The following is a 27,500-nucleotide window of genomic DNA, read 5'->3' as shown; positions in this document are numbered from 1 at the left end:
TCCTGACGGAGACAAACTGTTTGAGTTTCGCAGAGGGATGAAGAGGTAAGAGATTATTTATATAGTGCTTTTCACAATACACGTTGTTTCAAAATGCTATATATAGTATAAATACGTTCAGATACCTTAACAATTGATGGGTGTTTCTTCAACTACAAGCACTTTAACTGTATGTACCAGAGGTTAATTCCAAAATATCACATGACTTTTTCTCATATTAAGACTGAAATGTCCTACAATGCCTTCATCATTTAATTTAGCTACTCTCAAAAATTGAGAGAGAAAATTACAAATGTATTTTTAGGGCCGTCAATATGTATATATATATATATATATATATATTTCACTTTCATATATATATATATATATATATGTATGAAAGTGAAATATACATATATATATATATATATAATTATTTAAATACTGTTTATATAGCAATAAAAACATTAATAAAACATTTTTGAAAAAATACTTTTTGTTTATTTTATTTTAATTTAATTGACAATTCTTTGAATGACAATACAAAAGTTATCAGAATTTGAAAGCAGTGTTAAATTTTGCTGCCTTAAAAATGTCAAACTTTATATTTTTCCTCAAACAGTATAAATTACATTTATACATGGATAAATATATCTTCCATAAAGTTTTTGGAAGGATCACTAAATTTGGGGGTTCAAGGCATCAAATAAATACAAATAAACCTCTGATATAGATATTAATGTTTTACACTTTAGATAAATGGCATTTCCAATCAAGCTGTAATTTTGGCAAATTAAGCAACGTGTGAAAATATATAATTGTACATAAACTGTAATACAAATGAGTTGGCTATTTAATTGCAAAAGTGTTCGAATGCAACACTACATTGAAACATTTTAAATGGAAAAATCCCTGAGAGTGTGAAAAGAGTGTTTTATGACAGAAACATCAAGTATTCATTTGTGAAAGATGTGTTGCCTGTGGTTGTTTGTGTTCAGGTATGTCAGCATCAGTTCCCTGTCGTTCAGTGCCGACGCACAGTTTCTATGTGCCTCCAGTAACACAGAGACTGTTCATATCTTCAGACTGGAGCATCATAGTCCCAGGTACACACAACAACATCCACTCACAAAACATGTTTACTGCATCACAGATGATGTGCATTTTACAGTAGAGCTTCACGATCGTGAGTTCGATTCAAACACCCACACGAACTTATTCCTGTATGACAGTGATTCGGCTCTGCCTATTAAAGCTTGGACAAGTCCGATCACAGTGAACATTCAGATCTGTGTTCTGATCCAGAGAGAGCCGTTGTCATGTATCGGTATGAAACAGCGTCACTAACAGTCTTTTCAACCACACAGTTTCATTATTTCTGTGTTACAATCACTCAAATTATCACGGAAGTACTGGAATAAAAGTTTATACTTAAGATATAAACACTGGCGGATGTGTGATCAAAATAGAGTAAATCACCTTTTGAAAGTAATTTGATCCTTAAAATAACGAAAGTATCAGTTAAATTGTTACACCAGTAGGTGGCGACAAAATCTGTCATTGAATCATTCATTTAAGAGATTCGTTCAAAAAAACGCTGATTCATCCAGTAATGAGACAAGTGGAGTATTTATGAGTGAGTCATTGAATCATTCATTCAAGATATTTGTTCAAAAACACTGATTCATCCAGTAATGAAACAAGTGAAGGATTTATGAGTGAGTCATTGAATCATTCATTCAAGAGATTTGTTCAAAAACACTGATTCATCCAGTAATGAAACAAGTGGAGTATTTATGAGTGAGTCATTGAATCATTCATTCAAGAGATTTGTTCAAAAACACTGATTCATCCAGTAATGAAACAAGTGGAGTATTTATGAGTGAGTCATTGAATCATTCATTCAAGAGATTTGTTCAAAAACACTGATTCATCCAGTAATGAAACAAGTGAAGGATTTATGAGTGAGTCATTGAATTATTCATTCAAGAGATTTGTTCAAAAACACTGATTCATCCAGTAATGGAACAAGTGGAGTATTTATGAGTGAGTCATTGAATCATTCATTCAAGAGATTCATTCAAAAACGCTGATTCATCCAGTAATGAAACAAGTGGAGTATTTATGAGTGAGTCATTGAATCATTCATTCAAGAGATTTGTTCAAAAACACTGATTCATCCAGTAATGAAACAAGTGAAGGATTTATGATTGAGTCATTGAATCATTCATTCAAGAGATTTGTTCAAAAACACTGATTCATCCAGTAATGAAACAAGTGGAGTATTTATGAGTGAGTCATTGAATCATTCATTCAAGAGATTCGTTCAAAAACGCTGATTCATCCAGTAATGAAACAAGTGGAGTATTTATGAGTGAGTCATTGAATCATTCATTCAAGAGATTTGTTCAAAAACACTGATTCATCCAGTAATGAAACAAGTGAAGGATTTATGAGTGAGTCATTGAATCATTCAGTCAAGAGATTCGTTCAAAAATACTGATTCATCCAGTAATGAAACAAGTGAAGGATTTATGAGTGAGTCATTGAATCATTCATTCAAGAGATTCGTTCAAAAACGCTGATTCATCCAGTAATGAAACAAGTGGAGTATTTATGAGTGAGTCATTGAAACATTCATTCAAGAGATTCGTTCAAAAACACTGATTCATCCAGTAATGAAACAAGTGGAGTATTTATGAGTGAGTCATTAAATCATTCATTCAAGAGATTCGTTCAAAAACGCTGATTTATCCAGCAATGAAACAAGTGGAGTATTTATGAGTGAGTCATTGAATCATTCATTCAAGAGATTTGTTCAAAAACACTGATTCATCCAGTAATGAAACAAGTGAAGGATTTATGAGTGAGTCATTGAATCATTCATTCAAGAGATTTGTTCAAAAAACGCTGATTCGTCCAGTAATGAAACAAGTGAAGTATTTATGAGTGAGTCATTGAATCATTCATTCAAGAAATTCGTTCAAAAACGCTGATTCATCCATTAATGAAACAAGTGGAGTATTTATGAGTGAGTCATTGAATTATTCACTCAATAGATTTGTTCAAAAACACTGATTCATCCAGTAATAAAACAAGTGAAGGATTTATGAGTGAGTCATTGAATCATTCATTTAAGAGATTCGTTCAAAAACGCTGATTCATCCAGTACTGAAACAAGTGAAGGATTTATGAGTGAGTCATTGAATCATTCATTCAAGAGATTCGTTCAAAAACACTGATTCATCCAGTAATGAAACAAGTGAAGGATTTATGAGTGAGTCATTGAATCATTCATTCAAGAGATTCGTTCAAAAACGCTGATTCATCCAGCAATGAAACAAGTGAAGGATTTATGAGTGAGTCATTGAATCATTCATTCAAGAGATTCGTTCAAAAACGCTGATTCATCCAGTAATGAAACAAGTGGAGTATTTATGAGTGAGTCATTGAATCATTCATTCAAGAGATTTGTTCAAAAACACTGATTCATCCAGTAATGAAACAAGTGAAGGATTTATGAGTGAGTCATTGAATCATTCATTCAAGAGATTTGTTCAAAAACACTGATTCATCCAGTAATGAAACAAGTGGAGTATTTATGAGTGAGTCATTGAATCATTCATTCAAGAGATTTGTTCAAAAACACTGATTCATCCAGTAATGAAACAAGTGGAGTATTTATGAGTGAGTCATTGAATTATTCATTCAAGAGATTCGTTCAAAAACGCTGACTCATCCAGTAATGAAACAAGTGGAGTATTTATGAGGGAGTCATTGAATCATTCATTCAAGAGATTTGTTCAAAATCGCTGATTCATCCAGTAATGAAACAAGTGGAGTATTTATGAGTGAGTCATTGAATCATTCATTCAAGAGATTTGTTCAAAATCGCTGATTCATCCAGTAATGAAACAAGTGGAGTATTTATGAGTGAGTCATTGAATCATTCATTCAAGAGATTTGTTCAAAATCGCTGATTCATCCAGTAATGAAACAAGTGGAGTATTTATGAGTGAGTCATTGAATCATTCATTCAAGAGATTTGTTCAAAATCGCTGATTCATCCAGTAATGAAACAAGTGGAGTATTTATGAGTGAGTCATTGAATCATTCATTCAAGAGATTCGTTCAAAGACGCTGATTCATCCAGTAATGAAACAAGTGAAGTTTTTATGAGTGAGTCATTGAATCATTCATTCAAGAGATTTGTTCAAAAACGCTGATTCATCCAGTAATGAAACAAGTGGAGTATTTATGAGTGAGTCATTGAATCATTCATTCAAGAGATTCGTTCAAAAACGCTGATTCATCCAGTAATGAAACAAGTGGAGTATTTATGAGTGAGTCATTGAATCATTCATTCAAGAGATTTGTTCAAAATCGCTGATTCATCCAGTAATGAAACAAGTGGAGTATTTATGAGTGAGTCATTGAATCATTCATTCAAGAGATTTGTTCAAAATCGCTGATTCATCCAGTAATGAAACAAGTGGAGTATTTATGAGTGAGTCATTGAATCATTCATTCAAGAGATTTGTTCAAAATCGCTGATTCATCCAGTAATGAAACAAGTGGAGTATTTATGAGTGAGTCATTGAATCATTCATTCAAGAGATTTGTTCAAAATCGCTGATTCATCCAGTAATGAAACAAGTGGAGTATTTATGAGTGAGTCATTGAATCATTCATTCAAGAGATTCGTTCAAAAACGCTGATTCATCCAGTAATGAAACAAGTGAAGTTTTTATGAGTGAGTCATTGAATCATTCATTCAAGAGATTTGTTCAAAAACGCTGATTCATCCAGTAATGAAACAAGTGGAGTATTTATGAGTGAGTCATTGAATCATTCATTCAAGAGATTCGTTCAAAAACGCTGATTCATCCAGTAATGAAACAAGTGGAGTATTTATGAGTGAGTCATTGAATCATTCATTCAAGAGATTTGTTCAAAAACGCTGATTCATCCAGTAATGAAACAAGTGGAGTAATTCAGATGAATTACATCTTTACATTATATATTTAATATTACAATTGTCTAGTAAGTTATATGTTATTTTGTTTAGTTGTACTCAGAATCGTGTGCTCTCTATATTAAACGAACAAGTCATGATTCTCAGAAGTTAAAAGAGCAGCTTAATGGACTTCCATGCTGGTTGTTGCTGCTTCATGATGTCGTGTGTGTGCTCATGAAAACAGTACGGAGTCTCCCTCTTGGTCTGGATATATGGGGAAGGTGTTTTCTGCCGCCAGCTCGTTCCTTCCCTCTCAGGTGTCGGACATGATGCATCAGGACAGAGCGTTTGCTAGCGTCCACCTCAGCGCGCCGGGCATGAAGAACATCTCCGCTCTCTCCATGTGAGTCCCGAACACACACTGAATGAGCTTATGGAGATGTGGAAGTTCCTGAATGTTGTTGTCTGTGCTGATACGCCCTCGCTTGCAGGATCCAGAAGGTTCCTCGTCTTCTGGTGGCTTCACTAGATGGTCATCTCTACATCTACAACCTCGATCTGCAGGACGGAGGAGACTGTCGTTTAGTCCAGAAGCACCGGTGAGCCAGAGGATTACACATCATTCATTGGGTTCAAAAATCATGATTATATCTGCATTGATTTACAGGGAGGGGGCAATTTCTTACACAATAAATCATAAAATATTACATTGATTTAGTCCAGTTTGATTTATGATAAGCCATAACATATATAACTGATTTAATTTTTTGTTCAATTTGATTCACAATAAAGCATAAAATATAACATGTATTTAAAATTTTATTTTGCAATAAACCATAAAATATAGAATTGATTTACAGTTTTTGTCCAATTTGATTCACACTATACCACAAATTATATAATTTATTTGTTTTTTTTGTCAAATTTTATTCACAAAAAAACACAAAATATATCATTTATTTAAATTTTTTGTTAAATTTGATACACAATAAGCCATAAAATATCTCATTTATTTTCATTTTTTGTTAAATTTGATACACAATAAGCCATAAAATATATAATTTATTTACATTTTTGTTATATTTGATACACAATAAGCCATAAAATATGATTTATTAAAAAAATGTGTCCAATTTGATTCACACTATACCATAAATTATATAATTGATTTAGTTTTTTGTCAAATTTTATTCACAAAAAAACACAAAATATATAATTAATTTAAATGTTTTGTTAAATTTGATACACATTAAGCCGTAAATATATAATTTATTTTCATTTTTGTTAAATTTGATACATAATAAGCCATAAAATATGTGATTTATTTACATTTTTTGTCCAATTTTATTCACAAAAAAACATAAAATATAGAATTGATTTACAGTTTTTGTCCAATTTTATTCACAATAAACCATATTTTTAATTTTATTATTTTAACAAAAAATATATTTTTTTACATTTTTTGTCCAATTTTATTCACAATAAACCATACAATATTTTTTATTTTATTTTTTTATAAAATAATTCATTTTTTGATTCAATTTGATACACAATAAACCATAAAATGTATAATTGATTTATAGTTTTTGTTAAATTTGATTCACAATAAACCATAAAATATATTTAAATATTTTTTCCCAAATAGATACACAATAAGCTATAAAATATATAATGGATTTAAATTTTTTTGTCCAATTTTATTCACAATAAACCATAAAATATATAATTGAATTAGTTTTGTGTCAAATTTGATATACAAATAAAGCATAAAAAATATATAATTTCTTCAAAACTGTTAAAATATCATTGTTGCCACCACACAAATTGCTGTTCTTGTGCATGTTGTTTTAATCTAAAACCATAAAATATATGATTGATTTAGTTTTTTGTCCAATTTTATCCAGAATAAACCATAAAATATTAATTTTTTTTTTTGTCTAATTTTATTCACAATAAGCCATGAAATATAACATTTATTTACTTTCTTTTGTCCAATTTGACACAAATTGCTGTTCTTGTCCATGTTTTTAATAAAACTTTGTATGTATTTAGTAATTTAAGCAAAGGTGTGTGATTCAGTGAAACATATTCACCTCTTGACTGTATAAACACTCAAAATCAAGTTCACACGTACTGTAAATATATTTGTGCCATATTTGAGAAGTCGATGGTGAAACCTCACGCTGATTTTGCACATAATTGTCCCGATAGACTGTATGAAAGTGCGGATGAAAACCCGGCAGCTTCGGCGCTGGAGGCGGGAGGTTTATCCTACGCAGAAACTGTTTCCACAAACACCAATCAACCCTCGAGTTCCCTCACGGGTACGTCCAATAGGAGTGTGCGACCCTGGACCACAAAACCAGTCACATGTCGCACGGGTATATTCGTGGCAATAGCCAACAATACATTGTATGGGTCAAAATTATCGATTTTTATTTTATGCCAAAAATCATTAGGATATTAAGTAAAGATACGGAAGAGGATTAGGGCCGAGCAATGATAAAAAAAAAAAAACATCTCGAGATTAAAGTCATTATAATGCGAAATTAAACTCGTTAAATTTCGGAAAAAAAAGTCGAAATACAATCTTGAGAATAAACTCATTAAATTTAGAGAAAAAACTCTTTAAATTTAGAGAAAAAAGTCAAAATACAATTTTGAGAATAAACTCATTACATTTCGAGAATAAAGTCGTTTTGTTTCGAGAAAAAAACTCGTTAAATTTCGAGAAAAAAAGTCGAAATACAATCTTGAGAATAAACTAATTACATTTCTAGAATAAACTCATTAAATTTCGAGAAAAAACTCTTTAAATTTCGAGGAAAAAGTCCTTGTGTTTCGAGAAAAAACTCGTTAAATTTCGAGAAAAAAGTCGAAATACAATCTTGAGAATAAACTAATTACATTTCTAGAATAAACTCATTAAATTTCGAGAAAAAAGTCGTTGTGTTTCGAGAAAAAAACTTGTTAAATTTCGAGAAAAAAGTCGAAATACATTCTTGAGAGTAAACTCATTACATTTCGAGAAAAAAGTCGTTGTGTTTCGAGAAAAAAAGTCTAAATACAATCTTGAGAATAAACTCATTACATTTCGAGAAAAAAGTCGTTAAATTTTGAGAAAAAAAAGTCGAAATACAATCTTGAGAATAAACTCATTACATTTCAAGAAAAAACTCGTTAAATTTTGAGAAAAAAAGTCTAAATACAATCTTGAGAATAAACTCATTACATTTCGAGAAAAATTTGTTAAATTTCGAGAGAAAAAAAGTCGAAATACAATCTTGAGAATAAACTCATTACATTTCGAGAATAAAGTCGTTGTGTTTCGAGAAAAAAATCGTTAAATTTCGAGAAAAAAGTCTAAATACAATCTTGAGAATAAACTCATTACATTTAGAGAAAAAACTTGTTAAATTTCGAGAAAAAAGTCGAAATACAATTTTGAGAGTAAACGTATTACATTTCGAGAAAAAACTCGTTAAATTTCGAGAGAAAAAAAGTCAAAATACAATCTTGAGAATAAACTAAGTAAATTTTGAGAATAAAGTCATTGTGTTTCGAGAAAAAAACTCGTAAAATTTCGAGAAAAAAATCGAAATAATCTTGAGAATAAACTCATTTAATTTCAAGAATAAACACAACGACTTTATTCTCGATATTTAATGAGTTTATTCTCAAGATTGGATTTCGAGTTTTTTTTCTCGAAATTTAACGAGTTTAATTTTGCATTATAATGACTTTAATCTGGAGATGGTTTCATTTTTTTATTATTGCTTGGCCCTAATCCTCTTCTGTATAAAGATCATGTTCCATGAAGATATTTTGTGAATTTATTTTTGTAAATTTTTATATATATCAAAATTTTATTTTTGTGAGTGGATGCAGCAAAATCGCGAACATAAATGCACAGCTTTAAAGGCGATTTTCTCAATATTTTGATTTTTTTTGCACCCTTCCAGGTTTTCATAGTTGTATCTCGGTCAAATATTGTCCTATCCTAACAAACCATACATCAATGGAAAGCTTATTTAGTAAGCTTTCATTTGATATATATATCTCAATGTCTAAAAATGGACCCTTATGACTGGATTTGTGGTCCAGGGTCACATATATCAAACGTCTGGTTCTCACAGCACTTCCTGAAGATTGACAGATAAAGGATGATCCACTTTTCTTCCAGGCTACTCTGAGGATGGAGGAGTGAAGAGAGGAGAACTGATCCCAGATCATGAGTTTGCAGATGAATCGCTCCGTCTGGATGATGAGCAGGAGTTTCCTCCGGTTAGCTTTCAGGACACCTGAAGGATGCAGATCACTCATAAACATCATATCTGTTGATAAAGACATGTTTATGGTTGATATAAATAAGAAACATGAGTAATAAACACCATCAGATTCAGTGTTTCCAGATCAGGCTAACCGTATACAAGTACAATCACATTTTAACTAGAGCAAATGTGTGTGTTATGCATTTGCCGATTCTAACTACAACTGTGAATTCATATTTTGCCACAGATGTCCGTTTATACATAAACTCGGAAAATTTGAATATGGTGCAAAAGTTCATTTATTTCAGTAATTCAACTTAAAAGGTGAAACTAATATATTATATAGACTCATTACATGCAAAGTGAGATATTTCAAGCCTTTATTTGTTATAATTTTGATGATTATGGCTTACAGCTTATGAAAACCCCAAATTCAAAATTAGAATATTGTGAAATATTTCATAAGCTGTAAGCCATAATCATCACAATTATAACAAATAAAGGCTTGAAATATCTCACTTTGCATGTAATGAGTCTATATAATATATTAGTTTCACCTTTTAAGTTGAATTACTGAAATAAATGAACTTTTGCACCATATTCTAATTTTTCCAGTTTCACCTGCATGCACATGTTTAATATATTATGAAGAAGAACAATCATTTTCAGCTGGTTAGTGAAGGCAGAACTGATATGTTTAAAATTTGTGTATAAAAGCAATTTACCTACAGTACTAGTAAGAGTAGCAAACCTCTAATAAAATATGTATTAAATAAAGCTTGTCAATATATTGAGTTGACAGATTACATTAGAGTTTATAGTTTAAATTTTCATTATGATTTCACAAGATACGCAACAAATCATATCCTTTAATGTTCCTCTGTCACTCTCAGGTCTGTTTAGTCAATTTCACACTAATAAAATAAAGCTGCCAGAATGAAAAGTAAGTGTGTGTTTGTGTTGCGGAGGATGTGCTGAACATATAGGGTTGCAAAGGTTATGTTATATTGAATAATACTAAATTATTTATTATAAAGATACCGCAGTTTCATAGTAATCATAGTTTAGACTGAAGTAAACAGTAGTTTAGATCAATGCAACTATACAACAAGGGATGAAACGACAGCGTTTTGTTGTGAAAAATAATTCATAATTATGACATAACAAAGTCGTTCAGTAATTATGACATCATAATGACAAGAAATAAATATATGAAATGACAATGACATAATGACAAGAAATAAATATATGAAATAAAAAGTAAAAATTTACTAATTTTGACTGTCAAAAAAGTCATAATAATAAGAAAAGTCAAAATGAAGAGATAAAAAGTTAAAATTGACCATCTCTGTCATAATTATAATAATAAAAATTCATAATTGTGACACTAAGTCATTCAGTGATTGACATATATGAAATAAAAAATTTGTATGTCATAATTTTGACTTGAAAATAAATAATGAGAAATAAAAAGTCAAAATTATGAGATAAAAAGTTAAAATTATGACTATCTCTGTCATAATTATGACACTTAAGTCGTTCAGTAATTATGACAAAAATGTATTACTAAGTCATTCAGTGATTGTGACAAAAAGTTAAATATATGAAATAAACATTTCAACTTGACTTAAGTCATAATCACAGTCATAATTATGAGAATAAAAATTACGAAATTACGATAAAAAAAGTTGAAATTATGACTTTTTGTCATTCATGTTATAATTATTACTTTAAAGTCGTAATTTTGACCATGTCATAATTATGAATTTTTAATAATAATCATAATTGTGGCAATTTAAATAATAATTTTGACTTAGTATGTCATAATTCTGACTTTTAATGTCTTAATTATGACTTAGAATGTCATAAATATAATTAGTATTTCATTCTTTCGACTTTTATGTCATAATTATGATGTCCAAAAGCATATTTTTCTGATTTGTGGCAGAAATGATCCATGTATGTATCGCCGGTATGCATCACGTTTGATTTTTGTAATTAAAAAGTTTATGTGAAAGTGAAGTGGTGAAAATTACATTTTAAACCGACTCTTTTGTCTTGACTAAAGACTAATATCATAGGTGATGTTTTGAGTATGCAATAAAACAGGCCTAATATTTTCACACATGACGTGCGTATCAATATATTATGTTTGGAATTGTAACAAAAGTGGCAAATAATGTCTTTCAGCACATGTACAACTAGATGGTAAGTTCCCTAGGTAGGGAACTATAGGCACTAGCCACTAGCACACTCTGTAGGGCGGGATTTGTGACGCGGCCAGTGAGTCGCGGCCGCAGTGCATGCTGGGATAGTGGTGAGCGCACACGGCTCCTCCCCACGTGTTTGGCTGACTGACTGCAGTGATCAGAAACATGGCAGTAGAAACAGCGACTCTCATCCACACACACTCACACACACATACACAGCTAAAGGAGCTTTGAGTTCACAGCACGAGCACGAGCGGCCAGTGAAGCACAGGTCAGATCTCAACTTTACCGTCAGTGTTTTGTTGGTTTAGTGGATCAGCCGAGGCCTCAGTGTGTGTGTGTGTGTGTGTGTGTGTGTGTGTGTGTGTGTGTGTGTGTGTGTGTGTGTGTGTGTGTTCACAGCATGCTGGCAGTGATATGTTGTATCAAAAGTTTCATACGCACATACAGCATGTATATAAGCACATACAGACTGCAGATGTTCTGATATTCTCCGTGATCTGCGTGTCGTTGTGTTGAAGAGCTGCTAACGCATGCTAGCATGTTGATCGTTTGCTGACTCTGGCAGTTTCCCTTAGCATGGACTATTTATTAACATTTTACTTTTAATTTAATGTAACGTCAGTTACCTTTCGTGTATGCTTTAAAGTTGTTGGCCGTCATTATCGTGTTGCTCGCCCTTGCATCATTCACTGACTAAACCGTTGCCTGCTAATTATCATGACAAACAGTGATTGATTGACAGTTACAAATGAATAGATTACATAAGCCTGGCTATAATAAAAAAAAAAAAAAAAAAAAAAAAAAAAAATATATATATATATATATATATATATATATATATATATATATAATAGGGATGCACGATATATCAGCCACCATATCAGTGTCGGCCGATATATGTGATTTTTATAATGTAGTTATCGGCCGATAAGATAACTTGTTTGATATATTAAAGCTGATAAATAAAGTATTATTTCCTTCAGCTGAGACACGTCAGATGCGCACTGTTCGTGTTAAACATGATGGTTTTGAATTGCTTGAAATATGATTAGAATCACTTAAAAAAAGGAAAATACAGTAAGGTGCAACATGTGCAGCGCAAGTCTGTCATAAAGTCTATATAACGTTAATTATGAGAACATCATTATAATTGTGTGTTTGGGACATGGCTTTAATGGTGAGACTTTTATTCTTGTAATCAGGCTCTCAAAATTTCTATAAACATTTATATTTATCGGCCAATATATCAGTAATCAGCTTTTAAATATAATTAATTATCGGTATCGGCCAAAATGTTCATATCGGTGCATGCAATATATAAGTTTATCTTAAAATAAAAGGTTATATTTATAGTCTATGTCGTAAATATGACATAGTTATTATTACATATAATTATTTTGTCTATATTGATTGATTTATTTATTTAAGTGTCAAACACCAATGGTGCCCAGCCCTCATGGGCTTATTAGACACTACAATAATAATTTCACAAATATCTCCAAGTAGCCACGTGACATAACACAGAACCCAACATAGCATAACTAAACCACTAAAAATAAGTACACATACAAATAGAGAGGGCTTTTCATATGGGATACAAGATACTTTGCCGCAGATACCAGGCCTTTTCTATGAATTTTGCCAAAGCAAAAACATCATTTTCAAACAGCCAGCACAAAATCTCCCCTTCATATTTCCAAAATATATCAGGATTTTTTAACTGAATTAATTAAAAAAGAGAGTTCCTTAAATCACAGTATAAAGGACAATAGAAATTCATCTTCCACAACCCGAAGATCACAAAATTCACACAAACGTAAATGTTCAGGTATACCTTTAAATCGACCCACCTCCACTGCCAGAGGTAAAGTACTAGTTCTCAATTGAGCACAAAGGGACCTCTGCCTTCTCTTTAGATTAAGGAAGATATAAGGTTCTGTAACATAATCATTCTTAAACTGAACATCTATAAGTGTCTATAAGTGTATTTATGTATAATAATGCGTGTGACTGACTATACATATATATTTACTACCACAATATATGGGTCAAAACACAATAGTGGTCTTGGGTTGTTGAAAACATAGACAATTTAATTCCCAACAAGCCGAGACCCAGTATTGTGTTTTGATCCATATATTTACTAGCACATGTTTTGGTGGTGTTGTTTCTTGTGTTTCCAGGTTTGAAGTGTTCCAGCGGTGTCTTCATTATGGCCAGTGGAGACGATGACGATCCTATTATACAAGAGGTACATATGGACATGTTGAACGACTCCAGGATGATCAAACTGCAGCGTCACTGTTGTGCATCTATCATCATCTCTCCCTCTCTCTCTCTCTCTCTCTCTCCCTCCTCTCTCTCTCTCTCTCTCTCTCTCTCTCTCTCTCTCTCTCTCTCTCTCTCTCTCTCTCTCTCTCTCTCTCTCTCTCTCTCTCTCTCTCTCTCTCTCAATTCAATTCAATTCAAAATTGCTTTATTGGCATGACTGTACATCATACAATATTGCCAAAGCTTGGAAAACAGAATAATTAGAAAGACATCAAAATAGTAAAATAGCATCAACATCAAAATGTACAAAATTAAATTAATTGTACAAATTAAGTGTAAAAATAAAATAGAACAGTTTATGAACATTTACAAAAATTCTGTGAATTTAGAATTCAGTGTGTAAGTGTTTTCGTGTTTGGTGTACGAATGTGTGTGTGTGTCTCTCTTTCTCTTTCTTTCTCTTTCTCTCTTGCTCTCTCTCGCTCTCTCATAGAATGAAAATGTTACATCGAATTGCCCATTTTGTGATGCTTCGGATACTATTTTTCATGTTTTGTGACTGCCCTAGACTTGATCGTATTTTTGTAATGTTGAGAAAAATAATAACAAAATTAGGGTTTCTGTATACTAATAGCTTATTTATATTGGGCTGTTGTTATAGGAAATCTTTACAAGAACAATGTGTACTTGCTAATTTTGTCATAGGTCAAGCTAAATGAGCAATTTTGAAATCTCATCAGGAAAAAAATGCAGGAAGAGATATTTGTATGGTGTCTGTTTTCAAATCCTTAGTGGAAGCAGGAGTGGTTATAGAATATACATATTATAAGCATGTTAATAATGTCCCTTTCTTTAAATGGAGATGGGGTGTTAAGGAAGCACTGGTTACCGTAAATGAGTATGGGGGTTGGGTTTTAATTGGTAATGAAACTTTTTTTATTGAGTGTATTATAATTGAATGTGATAAGAACATGGAATATATGTTTATTTATTTTAAAAAAATGCTTTAATGTGATGGATTAATGTATATCTAAATTTTTTAACTATGTAGAATAAAGGGATGGTAAAAGTCTCTCTCTCTCTCTCTCTCTCTCAGATTGACGTGTACCTGGCCAGAAGTCTTGTGGAAAAGCTGTATTTGTTCCAGGTAAGAATGGAAGATGTAATATTCAGCGCTCGACAGTAATGTTGGGCCAGTGCTGCGTCATGAATGTTTATCATTTGCACGTGTTTTTAAGCAATCACCCAGAAAGCCGCTTCTCAGACAGCGTGCGGATGACGTCGTCTTGTGCTTGAACGGACACATTCACACACAATTAAGTCAAAAAAGGCCGGTCCTAGTAAACATAAGCGTGTTTCCATTACAGATTTACGCAAAACTTTTTGATATTTTGTAAATGTAGATAAAAAACTATTGCGAAATTATGGCGTTTCATTAACCGATGTTATGCGACTAAACGTCATTTTTTCTCCTCTCGCGATAAAGTCTTTCCAAAAATCATGGCCATGGATGTTGGTAGAGGTTTATGTATATCGCCATTATGTTTAATGGAAGGAGATATAGGTGTGTTTTCCAAGCATTAATGGCAACTTATAGCAATTAATGGTGTTTCTCCCTCATTTCTGCTTCACGGTCTTCATAAATTGTGGCATTTCTTTGTTTATAATCCAGTATTCCCATAATTCTTTTGTCTTTTATGAGTTTAATAAATAACTCTCTCTCATCTTCTGTCCAAATATACCGTACTTCTTTAAAGGTGCCATGTGGAATGTCTGCCAAAAAATAAAATTCATACTCCGCATATTCCATACCAGATGGGGGCAGTATACCTCCAGAAAGTTGGCCTACTCTAGTCTGTTCTCTTTCATAGGTTCACTCAACGCTGCGGAAAGCGCAGTGGGATATCCTCTGGATGTGCCGATTGTCTGAAGCCCTATAGAATCACGCCAATCCATTGGCTGATGGCGCTCGCGCAAAGCTGGCTCCGCCCCGACGCTCTTACGTCGTAGCATGATGTACGCGCGCGCGCCATCTTCTCCTCAGATTTCTCTGCCTTCACGAAGCGGTCACATCTCGCCCTTCGTGCGGTTTTTCTGAGCCCGAATTCTTCAATTCAACTTCAGCTTTCGTCTCGACACTTCAGCGACTGGTATAAGTGGAACTCTGTTCTCCTTACAGTGAAGTGTCATGGATTATCGACGCTGCTCTCCGCCATGCGTTCGTTTTATCTCGAACGACGACCCTCACAGTAAGTGTGTTAAATGTATGGGTTTTTCGCATGCGCGTGAGGCTGTATTAGGATTGTCGAAATGTAAATTTTGTGACAATCTCCTTCTCAAAACCCTCCGCTCTAGACTCGCGGTTTTTGAGAAGGAGACATTCGTTTCCCCCCGTCGCGCTCCCGAGACTGCTGAGGCCTCTCGTGGATCCGCGGCCTGGGGTTCGGATGTTGAGCTCGAGGATATTGAGTATGAGCAGACGGGCCTCGCCCTTTCTCTCCCTCCCTCTCCCGAGCACGCACGCGGCGCGGTTGAATTCGCGCATGATTATTTATGTCCCAGCCCGGGAGCCCGCGAATCGGTTTCTTTCGGTCTGGATGACGTTATTTACACTGCAGCCTCCGACTCCGAGGATTTCGGGCCTGCTTTGGCTGATGACGTTATCCCGCCTAGCGGCCAGGACGCGCGGCCTACTCCGGCCTACACTGAGCTTATTGAGGTGCTGTCGCGCGCTACAGAGAAGCTCTCTATTGACTGGCCTGATGAGCCCCGCGAGTCTCAATCGTCCAAACTCGACGAGAGGTTCCTACGTGGCCCTAATTCTAGGCCAGAGCGAAGAAAGCTGCCCTTTTTCAGCGATCTGCATCACGAGATCTCCAGATCCTGGAAGCAGCCATTCTCCGCACGCCTAACTAATGCGGCAGCCGCTGACTTCACCAACCTTGTTGGTTTTGTGGAGCAGGGTTATTCCGCTATTCCAGCGGTCGAGGACACGCTGGCTAACCACCTCGCCCCGTCGTCTGCACCGTCTTGGAAGGCGCGTCCCCTTCTTCCTTCCAAGGCTTGTAGGACTACTTCCTCCCTTATTGGGAAGTCTTACATGGCGGCTGGTCAGGCAGGCATGGCCCTGCATACCATGGCCATCCTTCAAGCCTACCAAGCGGACGTCTTGAAGGACATGGATGAAGGAGAGGGACTGACGCCCGAAGCTGTCAAAGAGCTTCGCAAAGCCACAGATCTGGCCCTAAGAGCCACCAAGCACACTGCTCGGGCTGTAGGTCGCTCTATGGCGGGCTCGGTTGCTGCAGAGCGCCACCTCTGGTTGAATCTCACGGAGATCCGAGACAAGGATAAGAGTTTCCTCCTGGATGCCCCTATCTCCCACTCAGGTCTTTTCGGGGAGGCGGTCAACACGGTGGTTGACAAGTTCCGCGCCGCTAAGTCTCAGTCGGCCGCGTTCAGGCAGTTTATGCCCAGGAGGGTCAGAGGGCCCAGTGACTCCAACCCTCCCCCTTCTCAAACCCGAGAACGCTCTGCTCATAGGGCTGAGTTCCCTACTAGCAGGAGTGACCCGGCTCGCCACCCACCAACTACTGTCTGGGGAGCCCGAGGTCGTCCATTTCCTCGCCAGCGCCCTCACAAGCGCCTTCAGCTGAAGCGGTCCAACAAATCGGCCGCTCCAGCCTCCTCGAGCCGTTCCTGACCCGCAGGGCAGGAGGAGGAGAGCCTCATCAGATCTACGAGGTTGGGACAGACCGCGCAAGCGTTTCTGCCCTCCTCCAGCCGGCTCTCCTCATCCAACCCTGTCACCTTCGCCACCCAGCGTGTTTCGAAGTGCAGGTCCTGTTTCACTCTCTTCACCCAGTCCGGCGCAGGAGGAAGGAGACGCATCTTGCTTTCTCCCCTCGCTCCCGGTGCACGTTACACCCGCCAATCGCTTCCTCAGAGGCACAGTTCTTTTTCCTCTGGAGCAGGCGGACCCAGTTACTTCTATCCAGGTGGTGGTACCCCCCAATACGTGTCAGGACGCCAAGCGCTCTCCTCCACGGTCAACCGCGCCTCCCCATGGAAACCAGCGCGACACCCTACCTCAGGTATGTCCCTTGCACTGCAACACTCCTCTGCCTCTATCACATTTCGTTCAAGAATGGGAGCGTTTACCAGGGGTATCGCCTTGGATCCTTCGCACAGTTCGGCTCGGCTACACGCTTCAGTTTTGTCGCAACCCCCCCTGCTTCAACGGGGTCTTTCCTACTGTAGTCGACAGCGCCGCTCAGGCTTCTGTACTACAGCAGGAGATTTCATCCCTTCTGCTGAAGGGGGCGATAGAAGAGATTCCTTCGGGGGAAGTCGAACAGGGCTTCTACAGCCGTTACTTCCTGGTCCCGAAGAAGGGGGGCGGCCTGCGGCCGATACTAGATCTTCGCCGGTTGAATTTCTCTCTTTACAAAGGAAAATTCAAAATGTTGACGCTGAAGGCCATCATATCTCATATCCGGCGGGGGGACTGGTTCGTGACGGTAGACCTCAAGGATGCTTATTTCCACATCCAGGTCGTACGGCGACACAGGAAGTTCCTCAGGTTCGCCTTTGGAGGGAAAGCGTACCAGTACAGGGTCCTCCCCTTTGGCCTCGCTCTAGCGCCAAGGACGTTCACAAAGTGTATGGATGCTGCTCTGGCCCCGCTGCGGCTCCAGGGCATCCATATACTCAACTACCTGGACGATTGGCTCCTTTTAGCCCACTCCAGAGAGTTGGTGACTCACCACAGGGACATTGTCCTCCGTCATATTCAGTCTCTCGGTTTGAGGCTGAATACGGAGAAGAGCGTTCTTACTCCAGCTCAGAACACGGTTTTCTTGGGGGTATGCATGGACTCCGTTCTTATGCAGGCCCGTTTGGCTCCTGCACGGATTTCCAGTCTGGTGACATGTCTGTCCCGTTTCGCACTAGGCCAGCATGTTTCCGTGAGCACCTGCCGCAGACTTGTGGGCCTTATGGCCGCGGCCTCCCCTGTGCTACCTCTGGGGCTGCTCCACATGAGACCTTTTCTGTGGTGGATGAAGCTCTCAGGGGCTCGGCCCACGGGGCCAGCCTTTCGCCGATTGAAGGTGTCGCGCAGTTGCTTTCGCGCCCTGTCAATCTGGCGGGACCCCCTCTTCCTTCAGAAAGGAGTCGGTATGGGTGCGGTATTCCGTCGCCAGATGGTTACGACGGATGCCTCTCTGACCGGCTGGGGAGCGGTTTTCGAGGGCAGGCCAGCGTGTGGGGTTTGGACTGGCGAGACCCTCTCGTGGCACATAAACAGCTTGGAGCTGAGGGCTGTCTTCCTGGCTCTTTGCCACTTTCTCCCTTTCCTCGAAGGACACCATGTCATTGTCAGAACGGACAATATGGCAGTAGTGTCCCATGTAAACAGACAGGGGGGTTCACGATCGCGCACCCTAGACAGGCATGCGCGTCACCTTCTCCTGTGGTCCCAGGACAAGTTCCTCTCTCTGAGAGCAGTTCATGTCCCAGGGATTCTGAACCTCGCAGCAGATTTTCTGTCGAGGCAGAAGCTCAGGTCTGGGGAATGGATGTTGAACCGCCAGTCGGTGGCCCTGATCTGGGAGGTGTTCGGAAAAGCGGAAGTGGACCTCTTTGCATCTCAGGAGTCGTCCCAATGCCCACTTTGGTTCTCTCTGAGCCCTCCAGCTCCATTGGGGATAGATGCGTTCGCCCACCCTTGGCCGATGCAGAAACTCTATGCCTTCCCGCCCATCAAGCTGATCCAGGCGGTTCTGTCCAGAGTGAGGGAGAGCGGAGTCCGCCTCCTTCTGGTAGCCCCATTCTGGCCGTCCCAGCCATGGTTTTCGGAGCTGATCCCTCTGTTGGAATCCTCCCCCTGGGAGATACCGGTCAGGGAGGACCTGCTTTCCCAGCTTCAGGGCAGGATATGGCATCCTCGCCCCGACATTTGGAAGCTGTACGTTTGGCCTATCAGAGGCCGTTAGCTTTAAGCTTTGATCTCCCAACCGACGTTCAGGAGACTATTGCGAATGCTAGAGCCCCTTCGACGAGGAGGCTATATTCCTCCAAGTGGAGGGTGTTCGAGGCGTGGTGCTTAGCACATGATAGGAACCCAGTTAGCTGCCCAGTAGGCTCAGTGCTGGAATTCCTGCAGGAAAAGTTTGCTTCCGGAGCGGCCGCTACCACTCTCAGAGTGTATGTCGCAGCTATTGCTGCTCATAGAGAATCGGATGAGATTCCCTTGGGGAAACTGAGGTTAGTTTCGGCCTTCATGCGTGGGGTTAGGCGCCTGAAACCGGCTCGCCCCCCTAGTGTTCCCTCGTGGGACCTGTCAGTCGTCCTGGAGGGTTTGACAGAGGCTCCCTTCGAGCCCTTGGAGTCAGCTCCTGAGCGGATTCTGACTCTTAAGGTTGCTCTTTTGTTAGCTTTATCTTCACTGAAGCGGATAGGGGATTTGCAGGCTCTCTCTATTAGTGAGTCATGCTTGGACTTCGCTCCTGGCCTGGTTAGGGTTACCTTGAGGCCGAGGTCGGGGTATGTACCCAAGGTTCTTTCCACGGCGTTCCGCTCTCAGGTTGTTAACCTTAATGCTTTCCACCCTCCTCCTTTTGCCTCTGAGGAAGAAAGGAAACTTAACTTGCTCTGCCCGGTCCGTTCTTTGAAGTTGTATGTAGATCGCTCAAGCGGTTGGAGGAAATCAAACCAGCTCTTGGTATGTTTTGGTGCTGGCCGCCGCGGGCTTGCAGCATCAAAGCAGAGGATTTCCCACTGGGTAACGGACGCTATTTCGCTGGCTTATGAGGTGCGTGGTTTGCCTTCACCTCTTAGCATCAGAGCGCATTCCACCAGAAGTGTGGCTTCCTCTCAAGCTCTCTTTAGAGGGGCCCTCTTGGAAGACATTTGTGTGGCGGCAGGTTGGTCCTCTCCGCACACCTTTGTGAGGTTCTATAATTTGGATCTTGACATGACTCCAGGTTCCCAGGTTCTATCTGCTTGAACCTATCATGGTTGTTATTATTTGGTCTGGTACCGGTTATGGCAGCGCTTAGCTTGGCGAGTTTGGTATTTCGTTCCCACTGCGCTTTCCGCAGCGTTGAGTGAACCTATGAAAGAGAACGTCTCTGGTTACTTACGTAACCTATGTTCTCTGAATAGGGAACGAGACGCTGCGTTCGCTGCCAAGCTCCTCGCGCTGCCGACAGTTTTTCTTTTCGGCAGAGAAATCTGAGGAGAAGATGGCGCGCGCGCGTACATCATGCTACGACGTAAGAGCGTCGGGGCGGAGCCAGCTTTGCGCGAGCGCCATCAGCCAATGGATTGGCGTGATTCTATAGGGCTTCAGACAATCGGCACATCCAGAGGATATCCCACTGCGCTTTCCGCAGCGTCTCGTTCCCTATTCAGAGAACATAGGTTACGTAAGTAACCAGAGACGTTTTTTAGTTTCGGGTTGTTAATCTTCTAAAACCGTCAAATCGTCCGCTTTGTCCCGCCAAAGCCCATTTTGATCGGTGAGTGATGTAGAATATAATGACTGCTGCGCTTGACAGGGCTTATAACGAGCAGAGAGAGAGAGAGAGCGCCCCGGCCGCGCGCGCGCACTCTCACGTCTTCAAACAACACGAGCGCTGTCCTCCTGCTCTCTCTCTCCCTCGCGCATATTAATCAAATCAATTGACACGATAGTAAGGCCGCAGTTCATTTGGAGATTTTTAGAGATTAGAGACTCAATGAACAACATCTCAACACTAAATTATAAAGGCCGGTCTCATATAGACGCGATTGACATCAGGTTCAAGTTCAAGTACGCCCACAAGCCGTGCGAGTTATTCGTGTACTGCAGTTTGGCTGGTGGTTATGTATGTTGCCCGCATACCGCCTCCCATGGCCGAAACTGGTATTACGACACCAGTCGGGCCGGCACTAGTAATTTAGCATGCTAATTTAGGTTTATATCTCGGCAGCACTATAACTTGTCAATTTTTTAATGACATCATTGCACTTATTTCTTCTCATTCTTTTGATGCGTGTAGCTCATTTTTTGGATAATTTTACCTCAATTTTTACATAGGGCACCTTTAAAGAATGATCGACTGTTAGGTATGTCGGGTGAAAAAACTGTTTTTATTGCAGTTTTGCGAAATATTCCTTTTTCGAAAGTGCCTGATAAACCGCCTCAAAAACTGTTTGCGAAATTGATGCGTTACCATTGGGCATTTTTTTAATACGCAATTTCTATTTGCATAATTTAAAGGCTAATGGAAACGCGGCTACACCATATAGTCTGTTATATCTTAAGTGAACAGTTGAGGAATAAAACGCACGTGTATCAGTATATTGGATCCGTGCAGCTCTTAAAGTGACGGCAGCCTAATAAACCTGATGCGCTTTTTTGTTGTAATGTTAATCAAACAACAAAGGACAAAGAAAAAAATCACTCTGCTTTTGACTGAATAACTTTAATAAGGATTAAATGATATTTAATGTATACAGTGATGAGTATGCAGTGCTATTTTACATGTTCTCTACCTGAAAATTACTGTTAGAATTACCTGAAAAACATGAAAAGCAGTGTTTACTTTATTTGTATGTTTGTTCTGTTGTATTTGTGCTATTTCTTGCAATTTCATTTCCCTGGATTTGTTTTTATTTTATTACTGACAGTTGTCTTTAACAATATTTGTAATTTATATGAGTTAGGCTAGTAGTTCTTGGTTTCACAACTGCATTTATTAAAGGTTATGGGTAAAAAAAAAACAACAACAAAAAAGCGAAGACAATAACCAAGCCTGTTTTATTTATTTATTACTTTTTGTGGTGGAGCCGGTAGAAAAAATCCTTAACGTTGAGCCCTGATATTCAGAGAGAACAAGGTTGATAAGACTCACCAAGGCTGCATTTATTTGATCAAAAATACAGTAAAAATGTGAAATATTATTGTAATGTAAATCAGCTGTTTTCTATGTGAATATACAGTAAAGTGTAATTTATTCCTGTGATCAAAGCTGTATTTTCAGCATCATTACTCCAGTCTTCAGTGTCACATGATCCTTCAGAAATCACTCTAATATGAGGATCTGATGCTCAAGAAACATTTATGATTATTATCAATGTTGAAAACTGTGGAAACCGTGATACATTTAATTTTTCAGGATTCTTTGATGCATAGAAAGTTCAAAAGAACAGCATTTATTTGAAATATAATCCTTTGTAACATTATAAATGTATTTACTGTCACTTTTGATCAATTTAATGCATCTTTTTTGTACAGTAGCTTATTTAGCAGAAAGTGTTTGTTCATAGACAAAGCTTGAATTTTGTTATTAATACAAATGCCAGAGCAGTTTTGGTTATTGACTGATAATCATAAAATGTGTGTATGTCTATCACTAGTTACACAACTTATTTTCATTCGTTGTTATATCTGTTCTCAACCGTTTCTTCTAGTACCCAGTGCGTCCTGCAACTATGAGCTACAATAACGCCACTCATTTGACGGCGAGGATTAAACCCAAGCAGCAGAAAGTAAGCTGGTTTCCACTCCTCGTTTCTGAAGTCACTCCTGTTTAAAAGTTCAGATCTCCTGTGTCGGTGTTGTGCGTTCTCTCCATACCTTAAGGCTGTGTGTCCACCAAAGCGTTTTTAGCCAGCTGAAAACGCTAGACGCTCTGCTGAAGTCGCCGAGCTGTGGGCGCTTGAGAGCGTTTTGGCAGCACAGCGTTTTTTTCCGTTGAGACGTTTTGTTGCTATGATACAGAATATCCGCAGCACAGTTTACGTGTAACTTTTTTCACAGATATCTGTTTCATACTAAATTTATTTTTCATCCATTTTGTTCGGTTAGCTCTTCTGGTTGATGTCGTTGTACAGAAAGAATGTTGTGACAGTTGGTCGGTGTGGTATTAGCCCCGCCCCTCCTCCACTGTGATTGGACGGCTGTGTAAAAAGTGACAGTGATGAGCACTGCGTTTTACCCAAAGTTGAACATTTTTCAACTCTCTGCGACCGGTAAAAACGCCGAGCTCTCAGCGATTTAACGAGAAAAAAAACGCTCAGCGCCTCGTTACGCTCCTGGCTTTCTAAAAACGCGGCGCTCCCATTGAAAACAATTGAAAACATACGCTAGGCGCGTGGAAAAACGCTTTGGTGGACACACGGCCTAAAGCTCAGATCTCCTGTTAAAGCTCAGATCTCCTGCTAAAGCTCAGATCTCCTGCTAAAGCTCAGATCTCCTGCTAAAGCTCAGGTCTCCTGCTAAAGCTCAGATCTCCTGCTAAAGCTCAGATCTCCTGTTAAAGCTCAGATCTCCTGTTAAAGCTCAGATCTCCTGCTAAAGCTCAGATCTCCTGCTAAAGCTCAGATCTCCTGCTAAAGCTCAGGTCTCCTGCTAAAGCTCAGATCTCCTGCTAAAGCTCAGATCTCCTGTTAAAGCTCAGATCTCCTGCTAAAGCTCAGGTCTCCTGCTAAAGCTCAGGTCTCCTGCTAAAGCTCAGATCTCCTGCTAAAGCTCAGATCTCCTGCTAAAGCTCAGATCTCCTGTTAAAGCTCAGATCTCCTGTTAAAGCTCAGATCTCCTGCTAAAGCTCAGATCTCCTGCTAAAGCTCAGATCTCCTGCTAAAGCTCAGATCTCCTATTAAAGCTCAGGTCTCCTGCTAAAGCTCAGATCTCCTGCTAAAGCTCAGATCTCCTGCTAAAGCTCAGATCTCCTGCTAAAGCTCAGATCTCCTGCTAAAGCTCAGATCTCCTGCTAAAGCTCAGATCTCCTGTTAAAGCTCAGATCTCCTGTTAAAGCTCAGATCTCCTGTTAAAGCTCAGATCTCCTGCTAAAGCTCAGATCTCCTGCTAAAGCTCAGATCTCCTGCTAAAGCTCAGATCTCCTGCTAAAGCTCAGATCTCCTGCTAAAGCTCAGGTCTCCTGCTAAAGCTCAGATCTCCTGCTAAAGCTCAGATCTCCTGTTAAAGCTCAGATCTCCTGCTAAAGCTCAGATCTCCTGTTAAAGCTCAGATCTCCTGCTAAAGCTCAGATCTCCTATTAAAGCTCAGATCTCCTGCTAAAGCTCAGATCTCCTGCTAAAGCTCAGATCTCCTGCTAAAGCTCAGGTCTCCTGCTAAAGCTCAGATCTCCTGCTAAAGCTCAGATCTCCTGCTAAAGCTCAGGTCTCCTGCTAAAGCTCAGATCTCCTGCTAAAGCTCAGATCTCCTGCTAAAGCTCAGGTCTCCTGCTAAAGCTCAGATCTCCTGCTAAAGCTCAGATCTCCTGCTAAAGCTCAGATCTCCTGCTAAAGCTCAGGTCTCCTGCTAAAGCTCAGGTCTCCTGCTAAAGCTCAGGTCTCCTGCTAAAGCTCAGATCTCCTGCTAAAGCTCAGATCTCCTGCTAAAGCTCAGATCTCCTGCTAAAGCTCAGATCTCCTGTTAAAGCTCAGATCTCCTGCTAAAGCTCAGATCTCCTGCTAAAGCTCAGGTCTCCTGCTAAAGCTCAGATCTCCTGCTAAAGCTCAGGTCTCCTGCTAAAGCTCAGATCTCCTGCTAAAGCTCAGATCTCCTGTTAAAGCTCAGATCTCCTGCTAAAGCTCAGATCTCCTGCTAAAGCTCAGATCTCCTGCTAAAGCTCAGGTCTCCTGCTAAAGCTCAGATCTCCTGCTAAAGCTCAGATCTCCTGTTAAAGCTCAGATCTCCTGCTAAAGCTCAGGTCTCCTGCTAAAGCTCAGGTCTCCTGCTAAAGCTCAGATCTCCTGCTAAAGCTCAGATCTCCTGCTAAAGCTCAGATCTCCTGTTAAAGCTCAGATCTCCTGTTAAAGCTCAGATCTCCTGCTAAAGCTCAGATCTCCTGCTAAAGCTCAGATCTCCTGCTAAAGCTCAGATCTCCTATTAAAGCTCAGGTCTCCTGCTAAAGCTCAGATCTCCTGCTAAAGCTCAGATCTCCTGCTAAAGCTCAGATCTCCTGCTAAAGCTCAGATCTCCTGCTAAAGCTCAGATCTCCTGTTAAAGCTCAGATCTCCTGTTAAAGCTCAGATCTCCTGTTAAAGCTCAGATCTCCTGCTAAAGCTCAGATCTCCTGCTAAAGCTCAGATCTCCTGCTAAAGCTCAGATCTCCTGCTAAAGCTCAGGTCTCCTGCTAAAGCTCAGATCTCCTGCTAAAGCTCAGATCTCCTGTTAAAGCTCAGATCTCCTGCTAAAGCTCAGATCTCCTGTTAAAGCTCAGATCTCCTGCTAAAGCTCAGATCTCCTATTAAAGCTCAGATCTCCTGCTAAAGCTCAGATCTCCTGCTAAAGCTCAGATCTCCTGCTAAAGCTCAGGTCTCCTGCTAAAGCTCAGATCTCCTGCTAAAGCTCAGATCTCCTGCTAAAGCTCAGGTCTCCTGCTAAAGCTCAGATCTCCTGCTAAAGCTCAGATCTCCTGCTAAAGCTCAGATCTCCTGCTAAAGCTCAGGTCTCCTGCTAAAGCTCAGGTCTCCTGCTAAAGCTCAGGTCTCCTGCTAAAGCTCAGATCTCCTGCTAAAGCTCAGATCTCCTGCTAAAGCTCAGATCTCCTGCTAAAGCTCAGATCTCCTGTTAAAGCTCAGATCTCCTGCTAAAGCTCAGATCTCCTGCTAAAGCTCAGGTCTCCTGCTAAAGCTCAGATCTCCTGCTAAAGCTCAGGTCTCCTGCTAAAGCTCAGGTCTCCTGCTAAAGCTCAGATCTCCTGTTAAAGCTCAGATCTCCTGCTAAAGCTCAGATCTCCTATTAAAGCTCAGATCTCCTGCTAAAGCTCAGATCTCCTGCTAAAGCTCAGATCTCCTATTAAAGCTCAGGTCTCCTGCTAAAGCTCAGATCTCCTGCTAAAGCTCAGGTCTCCTGCTAAAGCTCAGATCTCCTGCTAAAGCTCAGGTCTCCTGCTAAAGCTCAGATCTCCTGCTAAAGCTCAGGTCTCCTGCTAAAGCTCAGATCTCCTATTAAAGCTCAGGTCTCCTGCTAAAGCTCAGATCTCCTGCTAAAGCTCAGATCTCCTGCTAAAGCTCAGATCTCCTGCTAAAGCTCAGGTCTCCTGCTAAAGCTCAGATCTCCTATTAAAGCTCAGTCCTCCTGCTAAAGCTCAGATCTCCTGCTAAAGCTCAGATCTCCTGCTAAAGCTCAGATCTCCTATTAAAGCTCAGGTCTCCTGCTAAAGCTCAGGTCTCCTGCTAAAGCTCAGATCTCCTGCTAAAGCTCAGATCTCCTGCTAAAGCTCAGGTCTCCTGCTAAAGCTCAGATCTCCTGCTAAAGCTCAGGTCTCCTGCTAAAGCTCAGATCTCCTATTAAAGCTCAGTCCTCCTGCTAAAGCTCAGATCTCCTGCTAAAGCTCAGATCTCCTGCTAAAGCTCAGATCTCCTATTAAAGCTCAGGTCTCCTGCTAAAGCTCAGGTCTCCTGCTAAAGCTCAGATCTCCTATTAAAGCTCAGGTCTCCTGCTAAAGCTCAGATCTCCTGCTAAAGCTCAGATCTCCTGCTAAAGCTCAGATCTCCTGCTATTGCTCAGATCTCCTGCTAAAGCTCAGGTCTCCTGCTAAAGCTCAGATCTCCTATTAAAGCTCAGGTCTCCTGCTAAAGCTCAGATCTCCTGCTAAAGCTCAGATCTCCTGCTAAAGCTCAGATCTCCTATTAAAGCTCAGGTCTCCTGCTAAAGCTCAGGTCTCCTGCTAAAGCTCAGATCTCCTGTTAAAGCTCAGATCTCCTGTTAAAGCTCAGATCTCCTGCTAAAGCTCAGGTCTCCTGCTAAAGCTCAGATCTCCTGCTAAAGCTCAGATCTCCTGCTAAAGCTCAGGTCTCCTGCTAAAGCTC

The 27,500-nt window shown here is 39.4% G+C and overlaps 2 protein-coding genes across 3 annotated transcripts in view; both read left to right on the top strand.

Annotated features, from left to right (window-relative positions):
- The window catches only part of LOC130079437 (WD repeat domain phosphoinositide-interacting protein 1), a 17,065-nt gene extending 7,451 nt beyond the window's left edge, over positions 1–9,614 (top strand). For both annotated transcript variants that reach the window (XM_056244705.1, XM_056244706.1), the window contains exons 7-12: positions 1–45; positions 978–1,085; positions 5,181–5,339; positions 5,428–5,535; positions 7,148–7,260; positions 9,120–9,614. The exon at positions 1–45 is cut by the window's left edge and continues 26 nt beyond it. In XM_056244705.1, coding sequence (XP_056100680.1) covers positions 1–45; positions 978–1,085; positions 5,181–5,339; positions 5,428–5,535; positions 7,148–7,260; positions 9,120–9,241 — 655 coding nt within the window. In that variant the 3' untranslated portion in view covers positions 9,242–9,614. The remainder of the gene's footprint in view (positions 46–977; positions 1,086–5,180; positions 5,340–5,427; positions 5,536–7,147; positions 7,261–9,119) is intronic.
- A 1,967-nt stretch (positions 9,615–11,581) lies between these two features.
- The window catches only part of polr3e (polymerase (RNA) III (DNA directed) polypeptide E), a 49,438-nt gene continuing 33,519 nt past the window's right edge, over positions 11,582–27,500 (top strand). Inside the window, exons 1-4 of the mRNA XM_056244700.1 lie at positions 11,582–11,688; positions 13,604–13,671; positions 14,788–14,838; positions 23,151–23,228. Of these exons, the coding sequence (XP_056100675.1) occupies positions 13,633–13,671; positions 14,788–14,838; positions 23,151–23,228 (168 nt within the window). The 5' untranslated portion in view covers positions 11,582–11,688; positions 13,604–13,632. The remainder of the gene's footprint in view (positions 11,689–13,603; positions 13,672–14,787; positions 14,839–23,150; positions 23,229–27,500) is intronic.

Source organism: Rhinichthys klamathensis, unplaced genomic scaffold (genome assembly GCF_029890125.1).
Source record: "Rhinichthys klamathensis goyatoka isolate OS25496 unplaced genomic scaffold, OSU_Roscu_1.1 h1tg001050l_1, whole genome shotgun sequence".
Lineage (NCBI taxonomy): Eukaryota > Metazoa > Chordata > Actinopteri > Cypriniformes > Leuciscidae > Rhinichthys > Rhinichthys klamathensis.
This window is presented reverse-complemented; position numbering and strand designations above follow the sequence as displayed.